We start from the raw sequence: 22,336 nt of genomic DNA on the forward strand, positions 1-22,336 counted from the left end.
ATCTCATACAGGCTTGTTTACAGAATGAAAAGGCAATCTATTACTGATTTTTAGCCTCCCATTTCTATATTTCAGATATAACACAATAAGATTTCAGAAGTCACACTAAACTTAGCGTGACAAAAATAAGTCACTGCAAGCCCCACACTTTCCCCCTTCCTGCCCAAGCACAAGTTATGTTTCTGGTTTTGCTTAGCCACAGCTTGTTCTGTTACCCAAGTCATACTATGATTAATGTGTGAAAGAAGTTCACTTCAAACTGTGACTTGACTTAGCATTAGCCACAGTTTATCGTTTGAATGGCATGATAAACTGCGTTTAATGAAAATGAGGAGGGAGAGCATATGAGTGTAATTTAGTTTAACATCTCAACACCATCAGTACATCAGTTTGTTACTTTTTAAATAAAAACAGCAACACTTCTCCAAATATAAGCTCTTCCACCCCCCTTTTTTTTGAGCCACAAGACTCTCTCCTCTTTTCTAGAGCAGGTATTGACAAACCAAATGTGCATTTGGCGAGCCATTTTTTAACCTTTTACCATATACTTGCATGGTGGTAGTGCTCCTGTTGTGACTCACCTTGGATCATGCTGCAACCCATCGTTCCATCTTCTAAGTTGCTAAAGGCCCAAGGACAATGCACTTGGGAATATTTATTTTTTTATTTAGCAATGCTTTTAAGTTGCTTTTCTGGGCAACACCATCCAACATGGCTTACAGCACTGGAGGGGAAAACCCACAAGGATGACAACAACCTTGCATTTAAGAATTCATCTGGTTGCTGGCTAATGATATAGTTCAATGTGCAACAGCTATTTAGCTATAACAGCCTATTGAAGGACTTTTAACATTGTGACCTCATTTTAATTCATGGCAGTCCAAGATTACAGGTTAAATCTTGTGCAGCGGTGTTGAATGAAGCCAATCAATTATCTACAAAGCAGCTAAAGCAGCATTATGCAACTAAGGTAGCAAATAACCCCCATCTTAAATAACAGCTGGAGCTGTATTCTTGTGACAATTTTGATACCATTAAAACTCTGGGGAAATACATTCTACGATAGACAAAAGAAATATTTTTGTAAATACAGTCAACCCCCATCCAAACATTTGTTTTGTTGTTGTTTTACAAGCAAATCACACGTTTCTTGATATAACTTTGACATCCAGCAGACCATTTATTACTATGGTATCTGTCCAGTTTTAGTTCTTTATGTCATTTTAACCTTCTATACATCCTAAGAACATATGTTAGCTTTTGTATAAAATCAGATATTTCCAGAACTTCAGGCAATATTTCATGGCATATGTACATCCAATCAAATGGATTTCATTACATGATTAGAGGAGTGATAAATTTACATCATGAACAGTGTATGTTGGGAAATATGAATATTCTAAGGATTATTTTACATAAGAGTGTACTGTGCAGACATTGCACATTTTCTTGTGTTGGGAAAATTAAGCAGTTGGAATTCAGCACTGACATGGGTAACAATGTGCCAAAATTTGTAGGGTCCAACCAAGTGCAGTATGGTAAGAGAACAGAATCTGGTTTTAAAATATTTTACCTGAAGGACTAAAACACACTGTAACATATTGTAGCAACAAACTTTAGACTGCAATACAAATTCCCAACCCTATCATTAAAATATCTTCTATCTAGATAGCTTAGTTTTCTGTGTCTCTGTAAATCACACAGGAAACAATGAAGGCATAAATAAGGCATAGTTATTCTTACACTTTCATTGCTCACCTTAAATCTGTCTGGGCGACCACTCATCACAGTTCAAATGATTACAGTGCTCTTGCCAATCTGCCGCCTTAAATAACCACTTGCCAATAACCTCATTGTTGCAATAATCCATGGCAAATTTTCTAATACTTTTTGTACTTTAGATCTAATTATACCTTACTGAAGAGAATTATTGAATGCCTGTTTTTTAAAGAAGCATAAAGGGTGATTTAGATAAACTTGATGAGAAACAGTAAATTTAAAAAAATGGAATTAAAAAGAATAATTGCACAAATGCCAATAGGCAGGGCAGGGCTGTGAATGTACTGCTGTTCCAGGTGAGCACAGAATGTGGTACTGAAAGTAGACTTCTGCTTTCAGTGAATCATTACTCTTATTTTTGGAAAAAAATAAACAAGTTTCAAGTCCCTATGGTTGCTTGAAAGTATGTGGACAAGGGCTGCTGAAATCTCAAAAAACCAGAGGAATTGCCAAATAAGAATTTCGGTAGTTGGGAAGAAGTGTTTCCATGCCCCTTCCCTTTTCTATGACATTGCAGAATGAATTGTGCAAAATAGGGAAATGATAATTTACACAAGCCTAATAAACAGAATGCTAGCCATGCCTTTGAAACTAACAAGTCCCAGTTGTTTTCTTGCAAACAATGATTTGATGCCATTTTCAGAATCGAGCAATTGTTAAAATAATCAGTAGTAAAAAGACACACATCTATAGTACTATATTTTTCTAGAAACTGTAGAGACTTTGGTTACAGCACCAAGTTTACTTTACTTTACCAGCATTCTTCATTGAAGTTTTTAAAGAAATATAAAGTGATTTTAGCTTTGTCTTATTAAATGGTTCCGGAGTCCTTGCTAATGATGGCAGAAGTGCATTCACCTCACCTAGCTTTTTACTCAACGTTTTGATATTAAAATTGGAATATAGTGGCATTTTTGGCACAGATAGAGCTGCTAAGCTATCTGAAAAGAACGAAAATGTTTCCTTCTTTCTTTTCCCCTTTTCTCTATTAGATAAATGATGCCACACCTATCTTGTACAGAGTTCTCTAGGCAAGCTCTTCTTTCAAAAGCAACAGGACTATAGAGTGTTAATTAGACATTTCATAAAAGACTAGCCTCCGGTTGTTGCTTAAATAGAAAAAGCAAAAGGCAGTAGAGCGTGAAGTATTTGGAACTGACACTATAGCCTCTAGCTTAGACTGTGTTCATATATCGTATGTTTGAAAAGGTGCAGTAAGGAAGCAGAAATCAGGAAAGGCTGCAGTTCTGAATTATTTGGAAACGGGAAACAGAAGCTTGACATTTGTTAAGAAACGTATTTTCTGAAGTGCTAAATATTTGGCTGTTCCTATAGAACAAGATTGCTATTAAACACTTTAATAAAATAACAAAAACTGTGCTGTCTTTCCTTTTTAAGTACTATGGTCACTATTTTAAATCTTTGGCGTGTTAATGGGATTTTCAGGGATCTAATTAGCTAACAGACTCTAAAGGTTTCAGGCTCATTAGCATTATTGGTTCATGACTATGAAGTCCTCAAGAATGACTGAAGTTATCACATAGTATTCAGTGGATGGCACAGTTGCTCCAGAAAGATGCTCTTTGGAGATTTTCTTTGCTTTGTGCTGCATAGCACATTTTTTTTTTGTATTTTTGTAGTATTAGGAATGGATGCCTAACTTAATTTTTGTTTTGTTTGCTTTGGTAAGCATGGATTGTGATGCTTATGCCTTTTGGCACTTGAGGAACAGAGACTTACAAAGAAACCGATCTCTTTTCATTTCATACTTCATTCACTCAAAAATGGTTTTCAGATGAGGCTGGTTGTATTATTCTTAGAGCAATGTTGACGGAGATGTGCAACATTCCGTTAAACAGCATTCAGGTTTTGGAGAATTTTTTTCTGTTTAAAAGCCTCATCCAAAGCATTGCCTTGTGTTGGATAGGTGACTGTTTGCTATAGTTGTATGAATTCTGTAGAATCTAGTGACCTTCCAAGGTTAACCCCAACCCCCAATTCTGGGAGTCCTTTTACTTCTCCACAAAAGTGGTGGTTCTGTAAATTTCATAGGTGGGTGTAAAATTCTAAACTTCCTTTGCACCCTGAATTTCCTCCCCAAAGATTTCCCTGTGCAGGCTTGACAGTACAAGCGGGAAAGACTGAATTAGTGAATTAGGGCACTTGACCAGGTTCCCCATCTGCTCTTTCAAACCTCTTCCAACACACTGACAGTATACACAATTGAGGCATAAAGAGTGCCTCTAATGTCAACCAGTTCTCCCGAAATTCTCAGAAATAGCATACCTCAACGTTTGTGGGGTGCTTTTGTATTGCGAAAACCAGCCGCGATTTTTCAAAATGCGGTGTGGGGATTTTTCAAAACATCCCTGTGCAATGCCTGCTGCTTTGACTGAAATTCAGGAGCAGCCATGAAACCTGACCCCAGATTATTAGCAGCTCTGGATTTTATTGGGTGGGTGGGTAGCACTTAAGTGTTTTTTGCTTTTATTTATGACATTTATATCCATTATATACCTTTATGCAAAAAGGCTCTCAGAGCCGCTTAGAAAAATCAATACTGTGGTGGCCCCCGTTCTTGGGCTCACAATCTAAAGATGTGACAAAACAAGGAAAAATAGGAGGGAGCAGCTATACAGTTCTATTCATGTAGATTTCTGGCCACCTAGAAGAGCAGCAAATCTTGGCAGTTCTGGGTGACCCTTGATAAATAGCAGTCCCTCCTGGCACTCATCCTGGAGCCAGAGCAGGCGACAGCATCCAGGTCAGGAGGACAGGGCTGCTCTTGCCCCACATCTCTTCCCTCAGAAAGCTAACCTGATGGCTATTAGAATCCACACAGGAGGAGGCTACGTTAGCCAAGGGGACCAGAACCTGGGGGTAGGGTGGGGAAGTGTGTTGCATTGTTCTAGGGTGGAAGTTTTGCCTTGGAATCTCTCCCTTGCTGAGACTGCAAACTTCATTTAACTTGTTTCAAAGTTGCCTTCAATACCTAAATGATAAAAAGGTGGGAATTAAATCTGCATGAATAAATAGTATAGCGACACTTCATAATGTGGTATGTGGTACAGGAACTGGATTGAGTTAAAAAAATTAAAAGATGGGGAACAATGCATTCATCGCAGGAAGAATTCACTTTACACTCTTTACGTCAAACTTGACATCACAGTGAATGTATACGGGCTGCCACTGGAAATGGTACCCCATAGTCGCAACTTGCCTTGTGTTGTGAAGTCATTTTTTTTCTTTTTTTCATTTATAAAACATCCACAGCCAGTTATTACAGTTACATGTAGTTGGAGCAAGGAAGTTCAGAAAGTCCTGTATTGGGGCAGAAAAAGATTTCTGATGTGGGTTTGGGCAGCATCTGCTTATTTCACATTATAATCTAGTTTATAATTTATGAGTTGGTTGTGAGTCATGAGTGGAATAGTGAATAGAAGAAAGGAAAACAGGTTTCAACACCCAGTGTAGCTGCTAGAAGGTGTGAGAATTATTTTTTTGACTTAATTTCCCATCAATTCTGTCTCTTGTATGTTTTTTTGTTTGGTTTGTTGTTGCTTGTTTTTGGATTTTTTGGATTTTTTTAGTATAATAGGTGATACTGCATGATAGCCATTGTTTGCCTTATTTTCCATTTTGGTTCCATATGCTCTGTTCATCCTGTTCTTTGAGAATATACATTTCAGTGGTATAAAAGGGTTTTTTATTGTCATCTGTAGCCAATTAAGCTATGTTAAATGGTTTGGAAAAAGAATTTAGAGCTGCTCAATATTATCTATTTCATGGTCCATTAGGCTTGGTTATTCTTAGTTTGGAGTCTCCTGGAATGTTCAGGAGAGCAAAAGAATAGTTATGTTTAGAGATGTCTTCTTCTGATGTATTGTTGAAAGCACTGTTCCTGTTCTTACTGATATCTTTAATATACTTTTGTCAAAACTAGTATAAATACCCAAGATTAAATGTACTGTCAATCCCACAGTGAATGAGGAAATAACTGTGTACAAACTATTTTTATTATATCAGGTAATGTGTAGCTTCGGCCCAACTTCTTTATTATCTTCAGTTCCTGAATGTAAGCTTTACTAAATGTACTAAATGTACTAAATGTAAGCTAATACTAAAGCTCTTTAAATATATATATATATTTATAGTGAAATAAAAATACTATGTACACTGATGCCTCATGATGGGAGTTAAACTGAAGTTTGTAAAAACCTTAAATTGCCATGGTACTGTGCTATGGAGGACAAGAAAGGAGCCATTTGCATGAACTGCTATATCTACCATCTAGATAATTTTTTTCCAGCAGACAGGCTGTTCAGATTTTTATTTTTTATTGGTTAAGGCTGTTTTCCAACCTCTTCCTCCATCCCTCCAGCTAAATTGTTAGACTTTAGAGAGAATAAAATTCCATGATATTAATGAATGTGCTGTTTTTCAATGAATGCTGTGTTTTGTGTGGGCTTGGATTCTGTGTAGCAGTGCTAGAACAACTGAGTTGTGGAACTCCCTTCCTACAGAGGTGCACCTTGCAATTCCATTATACAGCTTTCAGCTGTTGTTGAAGATGGCACCTGATCACCCTGGCTTTTGACACTTGAGATGTGTATTTTTAGGACCCACCTCATTTTTGTAATTTTATGTTGTTTAAAACTGTTTTAAATACAGTGGTACCTCGGGTTACAAACGTTTCAGGTTGCAGACTCTTCAGGTTATAGACTCCGCTAACCCAGAAATAGTACCTCAGGTTAAGAACTTTGCTTCAGAATGAGAAGAGAAATCGTGCAGTGGCAGTGCGGTGGCAGCAGGAGGCCCCATTAGCTAAAGTGGTGCTTCAGGTTAAGAACAATTTCAGGTTAAGAATGGACCTCCGGAACAAATTAAGTTCTTAACCCGAGGTACCACTGTATTGTGTTTTAATATTAATGTTGTGTTTTAATTGTTGTAACCTGCCCTGGGACCTTAGGGCGGGTAATAAATAACAATAGTAGTATTCACAGGCACTGATTTTTGCTTGCTTTGCATATTCAGGCGTATGGATATAGCTGAGATGTGGTTGTGTGAAATAAGCAATGCAGCATTCTACTAAAGCTGACACAGGTCAGAAAATAAGGCACATTCTTATGGCTGACATCCTTTCACATTAACCAGCTCACTGCCCCCAGGGTCTCTCCTTATGGAAAGACACATACAGACAAGCCCACTGATTGAGATTTTTGGTAGTTCCAAGCAAAGTTTGGCTGGCTTCATTCAAGGTATATCACTGCATAGAATATGAATGATTTCCCATGTTTCTGGCAGCAGCTTACTTCCTGGTTTTTGGAATACTTTACATATGAACTTTTAGGAAACGATCAGCTTGTATCCAGGAAAGTCCTTATGCTTGTGGATGAACTTCTGCTTGAACAATTGGACTCATCCCTCTGCACAGACATACCCCCCCCCCAAAAAAAAATGTTCTGGAGGCTTCTGGGGAAATCCAGGACAGATTTGCAAGGACACATAGAGCAAGGAAAGGGACAGAATGTTCCTTGCGTAAACAGAAGCTATTGCATGAATGTGATCACTTTATTGGATACAGGCCCTAGTTTTAATCTTGAAGAATCTAGGGATGTCATTTGAGTCATTCCTAAATCTAACTGGAAAAGTCTGAAGCCATTGAGGGCTTTATATACCAACAATAGCAAATTTGCAACCTGTGCAGATCTCTGAGCAGAGGTGTTACATGCTGACGGGGTGTCGCATGTCATCAACCATGCTGCAGCATTATGTACTACAAATTGTGCAAACCAGCCCCATGTGACAAAAAGCCCCCTTATTGGACAAAAAGACCAATGTTAAACACTAGTTTGGTACTAGTTCTTGCCATTTATTTAGTGCCCACTATGTGCTGAGCCACAATCACTGCTTCCCCTGTGTAAGCAGGTAAAAGTTAATAAAATAAGCACCACTTAGTGTTAGGGCTTGAGTGATGTGGTGTTTTTAAAATTATGTATGTTTTATGTGCCTTAAAGTTTTGTTTTTTTTAATATATATTTAGTTTGTGTCTCCTGAATTTTGTAACTGGATTTAATAAAGAGTTGCTTTCACATAGCATTCTAATTATGCACCTCAAATGAATGTGTATCTAAAGGCCAGATTTTGTGCCATAAATCAGCATTAATTAAATAGTCTAAAAGCAGGAAGCGAGAAAGGTGACTGTGAAATCTGGATCACAGCAGAATTGACATTGAGAACCCTGAGTTCTTGAGAGCTGTCTTGCTTCTGAAGCCTGAGTATCAATCCAGCACGGTTTTCATTATGACATTTGCTGGTGTAGCAAGGCTGAACCGTGAAGAAGGAGACAGATTAGCAAGCAACAGATGTGGACAGGGATGCTATGTTTATCTTAGGGAGCTGTCAGTTCGCAATAATGATTCAAACAGAAACAGTATCTTGGAAATGAACAGCCTCATGTAATTTAAAATTTATAATAAATCACATGTAAATAGAATGAAAAAAAGTTTAGAAGGACTTACCCGTTTCCAAAGGGCATGAAGCAGCACACAGCAGGCTATCAACTGTAGTCACAATGTGTTTTCTTCTTTCAAGGGCAAGTATAAAGAAAATGAAGACAGATTTCATATTGCCAAATAAAGGTGTCCTAGGGATGTGAGTGGCACTAAACCACTGAGTCTCTTGGGTTTGCCGATCAGAAGGTCGGCGGTTCGAATCCCTGCGATGGGGTGAGCTCCCATTGCTCAGTCCCTGCTCCTGCCAACCTAGCAGTTCGAAAGCACACCAAAAGTGCAAGTAGATAAATAGGTATCGCTCCAGCGGGAAGATAAACGGCATTTCCGTGCGCTGTTCTGTTTTCACCAGAAGCGGCTTAGTCATGCTGGCCACGTGACCCGGAAAAACTGCGGACAAACGTCGGCTTCCTTGGCCAGTAAAGCGAGATGAGCGCTGCAACCCCAGAGTCGTCTGCGGCTGGACTTCTCAGGGGTCCTTTACCTTTACCTTTTTAGTGACAGGAAGAACTATCAACAAGGAGTAAGATTTGCCTGGTTTTAATGCTTTCTAGAACTTTATTTCTAGAAAATTGCACGTTTATGGGCAGCTTTCCTGTGCATTTACTTCAACCATTTCACTCAACCAGGCAATGTGGTGCAGTGACTGGAGTGCTCGACAAGGCCTGGGAGGCTTAGGTTCAAATCCCCACTCAGAGATGAAGGTTCATGGGTGACCTTTGGCCAGTCATTCTCTTTCAGTCTAACCTACATCACCGGAAGGCTCTTAAGGACTGCCGCTCTTGCTGCTGCTGCCCAGGAGGACTGCCTGCTGAGGGCATGAAGGGCCCTGTCCTTGCCTCTCTCCACCTGGCTTGGGACAGGGCTTGATAGGCTTCACAAGGACTGTGGCGGCTGCTCAGCAGAGAGGGCTCCTCTTTTAAATTGTTTTTGATTTTTATCTGTGTTGTTTTAAATGAGAGCATCTTGGCTGTGATCCCTGGAAGACCTGCACCCTGCCTTGCTGGCCTTTTCCCATCCAGCTAGGGAGAGTGGAGCGCTGACTGACTCCAGCTACAAAAGCTGAGGCTGCTGAACAGATTCTTGGACTGGAGTATTGTTTATGGGAGGTTGAGAGAGCTTGTGGGTGTTAACTGATATTATTGTTGTATCTTTAGTTTTAGATCTTATGATTTATGTGGAAATTGTTTACATTTGGTTGTGCACTTTTTGATGTGTTTTATTTATTGTTTATGACTTCTGTTATGTTTATAATTATGTAAATCTTGTCCTGTTGTAAGCCGGCTTGAGCATAGTTTCAACTATGGAAAGGTGGCATACAAATAAAATGATGGTGATGATTTTTTTTTCCAAAGTAACACAAAATAGAAAAATTAATTCTAGTGAGCAATTCTGCTTTGTCCTCGTTCTTAGGAGACTTTGTTCATCAGAGACCATTTACCTTAGACTGCACGTAAAGAGAATTTAGCATTAGGTCAAGATCCATTGCTTTTAAAAATTACCAGTGTTTGAATTGCCGGTTCAAGTGCTTTCTCTGCTAAATGTCATTTGTTTATGTGTTTTTATAAACAAAGAAGAAGAAACACCTTGACTTGTAGTCTCTTCAGCAGAGGGTACTGCACAGGTCATGACACCAGACAAGCTATATCCATGTACCAATTCCTGTTCAGTGTCTAAGTGAAATGTTGTGTTATGTCCCCATGGCAGCTATTGGTGCCAACAATGCTGTCTTGAAGTTTGAAATGTGCACACTGCTCCAAAAAAATTGCCAACCCTTTTCATAGTGAAACAGAAGATGACTTCAAGATCAAATGTACTAATAAAATAGGAAGTGCTACTGACGGATTCAGCCCTTCTTGAAAATGGAGGTGGTTAGGCTTTTCTGTCCAGCTAAAAAATGGTGTTAGGAACTAATTTACCTTTCCATATTTTGAGTTTGATCATTGCATTTCTCTAGGGATATAGAAGACTTTCTAATTTCTGAATACAGTATATTAACTACAGTTTTTGTCAACCCCTTCAAATTACTGGCGATTCTTTGTTCACATAAAGTTTAATCTGCTTTTTAAAATTTTGTATGTTGCAATGCCTTGTACTTTATTTCAGATTTAATACTGCTAACCTTAATTTTAACTGGTATTTACGTAAGTAATGTGGCTGTAGATCTAGCAAAACTAGGTTTCATGTAACTGTGTGTTTGCTTCTAAGATGTTTTCACAAAGCTTATTTGTGTGAAGCTGTGGGTTATTCATGTGAAGTAACAGTCCTATTGTAACTATTCATACTTTCTGTAGATACAGGGTCATTGCTTCCACTGGCATGTAAAGGTTTAGGAAATTGTACATGCACATGGATAGATTGGGATTCATAGTCATTTTAAATTATTTTATTGTCTTCTAATGAGCACAATTTGCCTTTAGGGTATGAGTAGCTAAGAAGCTGCTCTCCAGATATTGTATGACTCCAACTTCTGTCAGTCTCAGCCAGCCAGTATGGCCAATAGTTAGGAATAATGCACCATCCCTGCTGCATGATGTGATATGATATTGGCAATATATTGTTTTAAATAGTAAAAAACAAAATAATATTTCTGTAGTATTCTGTTTTTTAAAAAAGTAACCAAAACATGAATACATATTATGTTTCCACATAACACTAAGCCATGGGTTGTTTTAACTGTAGTCTGTTTAATAAACCACAAACATACAGATCAGCAAGCAAGCCATGAATTCTTTCTCCATAGTTTTGTTTTCAGATGCTCTTCCCATGGTAAGGGTAGGGTGGGGTGGCCAAACAAGCCATGGTTAAACAAGGCTGTTGGGTTCAGACAAAATTCCAAGCCATAATTAAAAGAAACCATGGTTCAGAAGTCAACAACAAACCATGACTTGTTGCCAGAAAATGTGTTTTGTGGCAGCAGAGCACAGTATAAAGCCATGATTTGTTGTTGCCCATAGTTAACCCAACTGAACAATCCCTCCAAATATTTTAACCAAAAATAACAACAGAATAAAAAAACCAGGCCTGTTCTCCTTGTGCAGAAGCAAAGTGTTGGATCACTTCATGGTGTTTGAGGGCCAGAAAGCCCATGCGTAACTTGGCTGCTTCATTCTACCAAATAGTTTCATGCTCAGGCTTGATTGGAAGATAGCTGGATAGGAGAAACAAGGCCCCTCTCTGGTCGTTCTTTAGTTTGTCATGGTTGCCTTTTCTGGGAACATATGATTCTACCATCTCATTTGGGCTTTCACCCCTTTGAACTGTTTGTTTCTAGGCCAAGACCACTGCTTTTGTTTTGTCTTACCTTGTCTTGATTATACTGTCATCTGCAGAGGGAAATATTGCCACTCACTGTGATAATTTTTGGGGGTGTGTGTTCCTGAACTGAATTTCATTTACAAGCAAAGATTGTGTTAGGAACTCCCAAAATTGTTGCTTGTTAACTTCATCCTATGTTCTCAAATGCATAGTACATGTGTGGCCAACCTGATCTTGGGAATTTCCAAGGAAGAAAAATCTGTAATGTCCCTAAGCAGCATGTTCTGATAGAAGACAGTTTCGTGAGAATTGCTTCCTGATGTTTATCCTAAATCTGCATGGCCACTTCTGTTCTTTAAATGGAAATGGTTCAGTATTGTCCAGCGTTGCATTTCTTAATCATCACTTCTTTCTACTTGAGAACATCTAGTTCTTCAAGCTGGTCTTTGTGTTTTCTCTGGACTGTAGTCCAGGGTGGTGCCCTCTGGCTATGTGTACTCCCAACTCCTATCAGCATGGCCAATAGTCAGGGAGGATTGGAGGGCTACCTGTGATCTAGGTCACTATACCTATTGCCTATTCAACTTGCAAGCACCCTTGAACTAAGGTTCTCAAAATGTTTGGATGCTCTCAATGGTTTTAAATGTTTTCAAATTTTCCTGATACTTCTAGATATGATTCTATTTTTAAATATATTGTTTTGTTATTTTGTTACTTCCTGCCCCAGGTTCCTTTGGGGAAAAAGGGCAGGAAAGAAATTTAGATAATGATAGGTAACTATTTCTGCTGCATAGGATTTATCTAGTTGGTTGGAATTTTAACCATGTTGTTTTTCCTCTTTCCTAGTTTTGGATATGGCCAGGCATGTTCCCCTGTACAGAGCTCTGTTAGAGCTTCTCCGAGCTATTGCTTCATGCACATCTATGGTGCCATTGTTGCTGCCTCTGTCTGGGGAAAATGGAGAAGAGGAAGAAGAGCAACTGGAGTCCCAGACTTCAGTTGGAACTCTGTTGGCTAAAATGAAGACGTGTGTTGATACTTATACTAACCGACTGAGGTATTTTCTTAACCTCGTAGAATTTTATGAATACCATGTGTTACCATTTTCACTCAGAACTGTTCTCACTAAGGTTAGAAACTTGTATCTGTGCTGTACCACTTCTGACTGCAAGTTAGGATTCTCAGAATTAAATGCTTGTTTTTGGAAAATAATTCCCTGTACATAGATAAGACACAGGTTTACCACATCGTTGTCAACTAAACTATATATTGTTTATTTCCTATCTTAAACACAGGTTGCAGTATGTATTTCCTGGGTGTATTGTAAATCAAATGCAAAGAAAGGCATATCTTTAATGAAAATTCTCTCAACATCTGACAGTCTTTTAACCAGTCTTCCTCATCCTGGCACTCTCCAGGTATTATTGGACTCCCAACTCCCATCGTCCCAGTTTATTATTCATGCTGACTGGGCAGATGGGAACTGGAGTCCAACAACATCTACAGGGTACCAGGTTTGAGAAGACAGCATTTAACCAAGGATACAGCACCTCTTGTTTAGAAGACTGGATTTTTTAGACCAGAGGAGTTCCTTGCCCTCTCAGAATCTGCCAGTCTCTTGGACAGGAAGTTGTGTTTACTGTCAACTATTAACTAGAAGGTAATCCCAGAGACCCCTTCTGCCTGATACCTTGGTTTCCAGAGTTGGCAGTCACCAAGTTTGCTTGCAGACCGGCCAAGTACAGTAAATCTCTCGTGTAAATCTCTGCAGCCAGATCTTCTATGACTATGAGCCTCGAAGCTGAGCAGCAAGTGCATAGCTTTTTACTAGTTCATATATAAAATGGTAAAATGAGAAACACCTAAGGTCTGCCAGGCTTTTGAAATAACACATGCACAATTTTGCTGTTAGGTCTGTTGACAAAGGTTGACACTGTTGATCTGAGACCATTTCTTGATGGAAGACGTGCCTGGCAACAGCAGAATTATAGTTGCACTCCATTTTCCAGACACGTCTTCCACTGAGAAACTGGAGATTTCTCCAGAGGTCCCAGCAACATTTTTTTTGCAGTAAAAAATTCCATGTATTGTAATGTCATTGTGATGTCAAATTATTGACAGGTGGGTGGCCTCACCCATCAAATTTGACCTGCAAGGCTACATGTGATAAAGATCAGGCTCACATAGCCAAAAAGGTTTCCCATTCCAGCTTTAAAAGCTGAAATTTGAATAGGGTATCCTAAAGTTCAACTTGGATAGGAACTGCTTGGTTAGAGGAGAATCTGTTGGGCTTGTTCAGTTTTAGTCTGCTTAGGTAAACTGAAAAAGAAGCTGTCCATTTGAAATCAAAAGCAGCATGCTTTGAGCTGAATGTAAAAAAGGAGGTTCTAAGCATTTTACAATTATAATTCCAATATGTTCTATATCACCCGACAGCCAAGGATCACAGGGCTGTTTAGAATATAAAGACACAAAAATGCATAGCATAATAACAAACAAGACAATAATATTGTTTCATTGAGCACCTAATAAAATTTAATGGATTATAAGTTTGTATGTAATGGATGTTGTTGGCTTGCTATAGAATGTTTTCATTTTATAAATTCTGGTTGACTTTTCTAGAATTTGTGAGACATAATTTTGTTTTAGTTTTTATTTCCTTTTTAGACACATACCAGGTTCTTTTTTTAGTTTCCCTTGTTATACCAGAAGACTAGTCACTCGTGCATATGCACCTTGCTACATTGTAAATGAGGCTTCTGAGTTGTCCAGGATGATTAAGTAGGAACCTTGAACCAAATTCTCCAAGAATTTCTTCTATTGGCATCATACTTTCCACCATTCCCTTAACATTAAACACACTTTTGCTGACCTGGGAAGTCATTGTATTTAATGAACAAACTTAGTTGGTCTCTAAGGTACTACCGGACAATTTTAATTTTTTTATATATTTAATGGCAAATACACAGCAATTGGTAGTAGAGGGAATCTGCATTTCCATTGACAGTTTTCCCTAAAACCCTAGTCATTTCTTATTTTGTAGGTCTAAAAAGGACAAGACTAAAACTGGAGTGAAGTCAGATACTTCAGATCAAGAGCCAGAGGGACTGACGCTTTTGGTACCAGATATCCAAAGGACTGCTGAGATAGTTTATGCTGCTACAACAAGTTTGCGCCAGGCAAACCAAGGTAAACAATGTCAGCAGCACATCTTTGCTGCAGACCTACCTGGAGTATTTATTTATTTATTTACCTGACCAATTTATATACACCACTTAATTACAATAATCTAAATGTACATATACATAAACTGTAAAAGCAACCTGACTTTCAACAAAAGGATATAAGAATGGTTAATTAGGGGCATTAACAACAACTACTACTACTACTACTACTACTCCTCTATACTGACCTTCATCCAAGGATCACATAGCTGTTTACAATATGAAACCACAAAAATAGTAACAAACAAAAGCAATAACCCCACCACACAAAAGGCCGTAGTTTGTTTAATTAGCCAAAGGCCTAGGAGAAGAGAAATGTTTTTGCCTGGCACCAAAAGATACTTAACGAAGGCACCAGGCAAACCTCCCTGGGAAGAGAATTCAACAAACGGAGGCACCACCAAAAAAGGCTTGTTCTCATGCTGCTGCTCTCTAGACCTCTTGTGGAAGAGGCACATCAAGAATAAACATATAAGCAAATGGATAAAACTACTGGTTTCTTAATATTTATACTACTTTTAAAATATCAGTATAATTATAATTCCCACCATTGAGCAGGGCTACCATGGTAGGAAGTTCCACAGGGCAATACCAAGGTGAATAACGCAATTGAGGCAAAACTTGTAAACGCTTTTGTCAATGACACATACAACCTTTCCTTATAAAACATCCTCATCAATACTTTGATGGTAGGACTGGAACTAAACCAAAAATAGGTTGGATCCAAATTAAGCATGGTATAAGGTTAAGTTGTCAGATCTTGATTTTGCTCCACAGGTGTGCCAACTATGAAGGTGGGAGGGACTTTGGGAACCCACAGTGGCTTCAAGGCCCTCTTGCTGTTTGTGAAGAGCTTTAAAACAGCTCCCACTTGAGCCTCTATAGGCTGAAAGAGGAATAATAATAATAAATAATAATAATAATTTATTGTTTATACCCCCCCAAAAAAATCTGGCTGGGTTTCCCCAGCCACTCTGGGCGGCTTCCAACAGAACACTAAAATACAATAACCTATTAAACATTATAAAAAATTCCTTCCAGTAGCACCTTAAAGACCAACTAAGTTAGTTCTTGGTATGAGCTTTCGTGTGCATGCACACTTCTTCAGATACACACACAAAATGCATGCACACGAAAGCTCATACCAAGAACTAACTTAGTTGGTCTTTAAGGTGCTACTGGAAGGAATTTTTTATTTTGACTATGGCAGACCAACACGGCTACCTATCTACTATTAAACATTAAAAGCTTCCCTAAACAGGGCTGCCTTCAGATGTCTTCTAAAAGTTTGGTAGTTGTTGTTCTCTTTGAAATCTGGTAGGAGGGCATTCCACAGGGAGGGCGCCACTACCGAGAAGGCCCTCTGCCTGGTTCCCTGTAACTTGGCTTCTTGTAGCGAGGGAACCACCAGAAGGCCCTCAGCGCTGGACCTCAGTGTCCGGGCAGAACGATGGGGGTGGAGACACTCCTTCAGGTATACTGGGCCGAGGCTGTTTAGGGCTTTAAAAGTCAGCACCAACACTTTGAATTGTGCTCGGAAAGGAACAGAAACTCCTTTGCAAAAAGCGTGGTGGGGGCTGTTTTAAAGCCCTTAGCCAAAGTACTCTCTGAAGCAGCCCTGCACTTCTCCTTTAAGTGGGTGTCAGGAAGTTGGGGGGAGGGGGGAAAGGCCTATTTGCACAGGCTGTTTTCTCCTCTCCCCTACCACCTGCTTCCTTAAAAAAGAAGCACAGAGCTATTTCATAGAGCACTTTTGCAAAGGGCTTTAACACCTGCTCATTAGCTGATGAGTGGGGACAGAAAAGATTGCTTCCTTGGCTGCCCATTTGTGTTCCCTGCTGGAAGCAGGAACACATTCAGTGCAGGATTAAACCCTGCCCTCCATGCTCCCAATCAGCTGACATTATCAGTAACATCAGCCGGTGGGCAGATAGAGATAGTTTGGCAAAAACAGCCTCATGTGTCAAATAAAACCCTTGGCAAGCCAGTATTTGCTCATAGGCCAGAGGTTCCCAACCCCTGACCAAAGGGAAACTTGTGAGATAAATTTCATATAAATCAGTTTTGGCTTATGCGGTTTCTTTAATATGATTTTTTTCTTACACAGAGAGAAAATTGGCTGAATACTCTAAAAAAGCTGCCGTGAAGCCCAAGCCCTTGTCGGTTTTAAGATCCCTTGAAGAAAAATATGTGGTTGTAATGAAAAAGCTCCAGTTTGGTAAGTTGAAAATCAGTCTGAACCTTCTGTATTGAAACACAAAATGCATGTCTGGGGTGAAAGTCACAATGGAAAACCTGCATATCTATGTGTATGAACATGAGTAAGAGATTGAAGATATTATATGCCTTCAGTGTGCATATGAACACACGAAGATGGATTCCCTTCCTAGGAAGCTTACAATTTAGAATTTTACACAGGGGATGAATTACAGATGAATGAAAAATGAGAAAAAGTGGAGGCAGAGCAAATAGAGAGAAATTTGTTGGTTACATTTGCTTAGGTTCAGAAGCCAAATTAGACCAGGGTTAGCCAATGTAGTGCCCTCATATGTTTTTGAATGATACCTCCCCTCATTCCTGGCCATTGGTCATGCTTGCTAGGACTGGTGGGAGTTGGAGTTCTACAACATCTTCTGAGTGAAGAGGAGGCCCCAGGTTTGTGGAGCTAGAGGAATGTAAATGTATCTAAACATAAAAGTGTTAGTAACTCCACTGTACAAAATCTCTGGAAAGCTAGTGGATCATTTATTTATTTATATATTTATTATATAATCTTTAAAAATCAAAGCTGTTTACAACAAGAATACCTATATATATTGAAACCATGTAAAATTATAAAATATAACATCAGAAAACATCAACCACCATAAACTACAGAAAGATGTTTTCTTAATTACCTGCGTAATCTTGGTGGCATAGAAAAGTTCTTAGCAGGCATTTAAGGTTAAAACAGAGGCACCTGCTGAATCTCTATTGGCAGAGCATTTCACAGGAATTGGCCGAAGGAACTAAAGGCTCAATTGCTTGTTGCTGTCAGATATGCCTTGCCAACTTTAAGCAATAACCAGCAAAGCTCTGCAGATGGTCTCTGTGATCAAGCTAGGGATAAAAGTTTAGGCAGTCCTTAAGGTACGCTGGTGGCATTGTGGTCTAAACCACAGAGCCTAGGACTTGCCGATCAGAAGGTCGATGGTTCGAATCCCTGCGATGGGTGAGCTCCCGTTGCTCGGTCCCTGCTCCTGCCAACCTAGCAGTTTGAAAGCATGTCAAAGTGCAAGTAGATAAATAGGTATCGCTCCAGCAGGAAGGTAAACGGCGCTTCCGTGCACTGCTCTGGTTTTGCCAGAAGCGGCTTAGTCATGCTGGCCACATGACCCGGAAGCTGTCTGTGGACAAACGCCGGCTCCCTCGGCCTATAGAGCGAGATGAGCGCTGCAACCCCCGAGTTGTCCACGACTGGACCTAACAGTCAGGGGTACCTTTACCTTTTAAGGTACACTGGACCTAAGTAATTCAGGACTTGCATAGTAGGGTTGCCATACATCTGGGAAATCCTGGACATATCCACTTTGGGGGGGGGGGGTCTACATGCCCGTCTGGGGGAATTTTTACAATCTCAAGCAAATGTCTGGGTTTCTGGGGTTAAAAAAAAGGTGTGAGTGTGGCAGCTCGGGTAACCCAGGCCCTGGCTCTATTTCAGCCTCTGGTGCAGGTGGCAACCCTATAAGAACCTTAAACCTGGTTCAGTAGTAGATGGGAAGCCAGTGCCAATGTTTTAACAATGGTGTCACATGTTGCCAGTCATGTGCCCCCCCCCCAAAAAAAAATCGGAAGCCTGGCCGCTGCATTTTGCCCCAGTTGGAGCTTCTGAACCAACCCTATATAGAGGACATTGCAGTAATCCAGTCTTGAGATTACCCGTACATGGACTACAGGTCAGCCTATCTCTGTCCACGAATGGCTGTAGCTGGCAAACCAGACAGAACCAGTACTTACTATTTGAAGGTTAAGTAGTATGCAGTCTTAATTCTTGCTTAGAAAACAGAACAAAGACACTTAACATCTCTAGGAAATTATCAGCAATTTTTCTACGTAGCCTGAAGCTGAAAGAGAATGCACAAGTAGTTTATGATCCAAGAAGAACATGTTAATAAGTCAGTATGTGTAAATTTTTCCTGGTTTTTGCAGTAAGACTGCTCTCTGTCATTTATGAGGAAACGTGGCAGCCAATCCATAGATGCTGGAGATAATCTTCATATAATCCATCAGATTTGTCATGCTGCGGCTGTCTTTCTCAAGGAGAGAATATTTAAAAATCAGCATTTATCAGTAGCTTTGGGAGGTCCTAGATGATCAGCCAGTGACAGTATTTTAGAGTTTATCCAAGATACTAGTTAGTCTCTAAGAAGGATCATGATATTAGCTTGTTTTGGTCTTCAAGGGCTTCATCTAGTGAAAAGTTGATTTTTCACATTAACTAAGGATAATAACGAAAGTAAACAATTGTTTGTGTGGCAATTAAACCAGCCTTGTTTTGTAACCCTATTTCTGAAAGTCCTCTGCTTGGTTACGTTTCCTGTCTTGTACAAGCTCCATATGGCTAATGATAAGACTGATGCTTAGAACTGATACATCCCCCCCCCCCCCTTTAGAGTATTCAGATGTTCCACATATATCAGCTTGGTCCTGTTAGATGCTGCTTGGTTTGTGTTGTGTAAAAAATCTTGCTTGTATATTTGGGGTAAGGAAGAGTAGTGATGTTTGCAGTTAAACTGCATAAATACCTGCCAAGCGGGTAAGCTGAATTCTGCTAATGAGACAGAAAATAAGTTCAGGAGACCTAGAGATGTACTTTTGGTCCATAAAGTATAATGTGTTAATTTTGTTTTCTCCTATGATCATTTATCAATAATGCAGTTTCACACTATTGTCAATTGACTCTTTAATGATGCCCAATTAGAATAATTTTAGTATAATAGTGTGTGTTAGCAAAACTAGCAAGGTATCTTACATATCTTTTTAACAATGGGAAGGTATTTGGGTCTGCCTATTTATCTTACTGTATTGAATTGCTTGTTGCTATGGGGAGGGGGGAAATGAAATATTTATATACAGACTGATTTTTCCATTAATTTTGATACTTCATATAATTTAATTATATTCTAATAAATTAAAATGTTACTTTTCACTCCTTTAGATACCTTTGAGATGGTTTCAGAAGATGACGATGGAAAACTGGTGTTTAAAGTAAATTACCACTACATGTCACAGGTGAAAAATGCTAGTGATGCAAACAGTGCTGCCAGAGCCAGACGTCTTGCTCAAGAAGCTGTAACACTTTCTACATCGCTGCCTCTTTCCTCTTCATCCAGTGTCTTTGTCCGCTGTGATGAGGAGAGACTAGACATCATGAAGGTAAAAAAATCAGACTTGTGTTCCAAAAACAGCAGGTCTCTGATGTGTCTAAATCACGTTAATGCTTATTTTGCATGATTTATTCTGCTTCGATGGGACTTGGAGAAGGAGAGGGAACTTTTTAATGTACTGCTCCTGCTCGCCTCCACTTCAGAAACTTCCAGGGCACTGATGATAAATTTGAAAAAGTGCATCTTCCTAAAAGCCTGGTCAGCACCTATTTTTTGCCAGAAGTTCTCTTTAGCTGGGGTGGGGATGGAGGGACATAAACTTTCCTACCAAATTAGCCTATTGCTAAGTCTTCTTGCAACAGTTGCTGTTTCTGTTGTGCCTTTTATTTTATTTTTACTTCTTGGCTGACAGGTATGCAGGTGAGATTTGGCCCACTGGCTGCCTGATACTTATCCCCCTTTGCTAGATGTTTACTACTCTTTGATTCAAGGAAACGAAGTTGGAGGAGAGAGGGAAAGATGGGCAGGTGTGACACTAGAAGTGGGGGTCCTGGAGGAGATCATGTGGCTTATGGGCAGAGGGGCTGTGTCTTTGTTGAGGGAGTAAACATGCAAGATAGCATTGGACTTGTCAATGGTATTTCTCTAGAATAAGACCTGGTCCAGTGAACACATGCAGTTCTAATTAGAGACAGAGGGAAAATGTGTTTGGTTCATATTAAAAATGCAGACCCACTTAATTTGCACTTCCCAAAACCAATCTGCAAACCAAATACAGCTATCCTTCAAAATCCACAAGCAAAAGAGAGCACAAAAAATGCTTATAATACCCAATTCCTTGCAAAAACACACACAGATTTTTGTGCAGACCTTTCTTTTTAAAAAATCACAAAATAATTCAGAAATGGTGCAAATTGGATACAAGAATGGAAAAATGAGAAGCTAAGAGAAACAAACTGACAGGATTTGTCCAACCCTAGTTCAAAAGTGTTGTATATGATATACTAGTTTCCCAAACTGGTTGCTATAACATTATTTGTCTTTTTCAATAGGTTTTGATAACTGGCCCAGCAGACACACCTTATGCAAATGGCTGTTTTGAATTTGATGTGTATTTTCCGCAAGACTATCCTAATTCACCTCCACTTGTAAATCTGGAAACAACTGGAGGACACAGTGTGAGATTCAATCCAAATCTTTACAATGATGGCAAGGTAAATAGTTTTCCTATTTTATTGCAGGCTAATGTGGTTGAAACAATTTCTAGTCATTCTGAGTAAATGGATATGGATAGCTTAACTTACATGAGTAACCATATACCCTATTTACTTGAATCTTATGCTCACCTTTTTTGGCCAAATTATGTTGCGAAAATTAAGGTGCACATTAGATTTGATGGCACATTATGCTTGAGTACATACGGTAACACGTTGATTATTTTTTTTCAAGAAGCCTGTCTGCTTTACTCTAGGATATAGTCCAGTTGCTTGGCAGTGTCTCACAAAAGCCTGTCAGTGAATGGAAGCAGGCATCCATGTATGGATTGCCTTTCTGGAAGCAAACTGTACTGTAGTAATGAAAGAGGGATCCTGCTCTACTGAAGAGAGAATAGGGATGACGATGTTGAATTAGACAGCACCAGTCAACTCATATATGAAAATCATATAAAATCTGTGAATTAGAACAATGTATAAAGTGCAACCATGATATTTATATATATAACTGTTCAAAACCTTTATCTTCAGGTTTGCTTAAGTATTCTTAACACCTGGCATGGAAGACCAGAAGAGAAGTGGAATCCCCAGACATCAAGCTTTTTACAAGTATGTGGCTTTCTTCAGTGTGGAAGCTGGAGGGTGGGTGTGTAAATAATTCAGAAAACAAAGTTTTTTTCTGCAAGACAAAAGCCTCAAAAGCCAATGTATTTCCAGCACTGCATCTTGTTCTCTGATATCATTTCAAATAAATAAACAAACATGGGACAATCTAAATTATCATTCGATGATCTTGTATTTACTTGTATTTACTTCAGTGCAGTCACTTTTTATGCACTTTTTATGCAGCAGTACAAAAAAAAATAATCCTGAAAATTGGGGAGTCTTGGTGCAGCTCAAGGTGCACTTTGGAAAGTATGTTTGAGAATTATGAGATCCCAGTCTATATATTGAAATAGCTCAAAAAATCAATAGAAATATAC

At 39.2% G+C, this 22,336-nt stretch overlaps 1 protein-coding gene across 17 annotated transcripts in view; it reads left to right on the plus strand.

Annotated features, from left to right (window-relative positions):
- Positions 1 to 22,336, plus strand: part of BIRC6 (baculoviral IAP repeat containing 6) — a 141,332-nt gene that overhangs the window by 111,044 nt on the left and 7,952 nt on the right. For all 17 annotated transcript variants that reach the window (XM_083497033.1, XM_083497024.1, XM_083497035.1 and 14 more), the window contains 6 exons: positions 12,396 to 12,606; positions 14,593 to 14,738; positions 16,881 to 16,991; positions 19,971 to 20,188; positions 21,192 to 21,353; positions 21,885 to 21,962. In XM_083497033.1, the coding sequence (XP_083353159.1) occupies positions 12,396 to 12,606; positions 14,593 to 14,738; positions 16,881 to 16,991; positions 19,971 to 20,188; positions 21,192 to 21,353; positions 21,885 to 21,962 (926 nt within the window). The remainder of the gene's footprint in view (positions 1 to 12,395; positions 12,607 to 14,592; positions 14,739 to 16,880; positions 16,992 to 19,970; positions 20,189 to 21,191; positions 21,354 to 21,884; positions 21,963 to 22,336) is intronic.

Source organism: Podarcis liolepis (genome assembly GCF_965112155.1).
Source record: "Podarcis liolepis genome assembly, chromosome: 3".
Classification (NCBI taxonomy): Eukaryota; Metazoa; Chordata; class Lepidosauria; order Squamata; family Lacertidae; genus Podarcis; species Podarcis liolepis.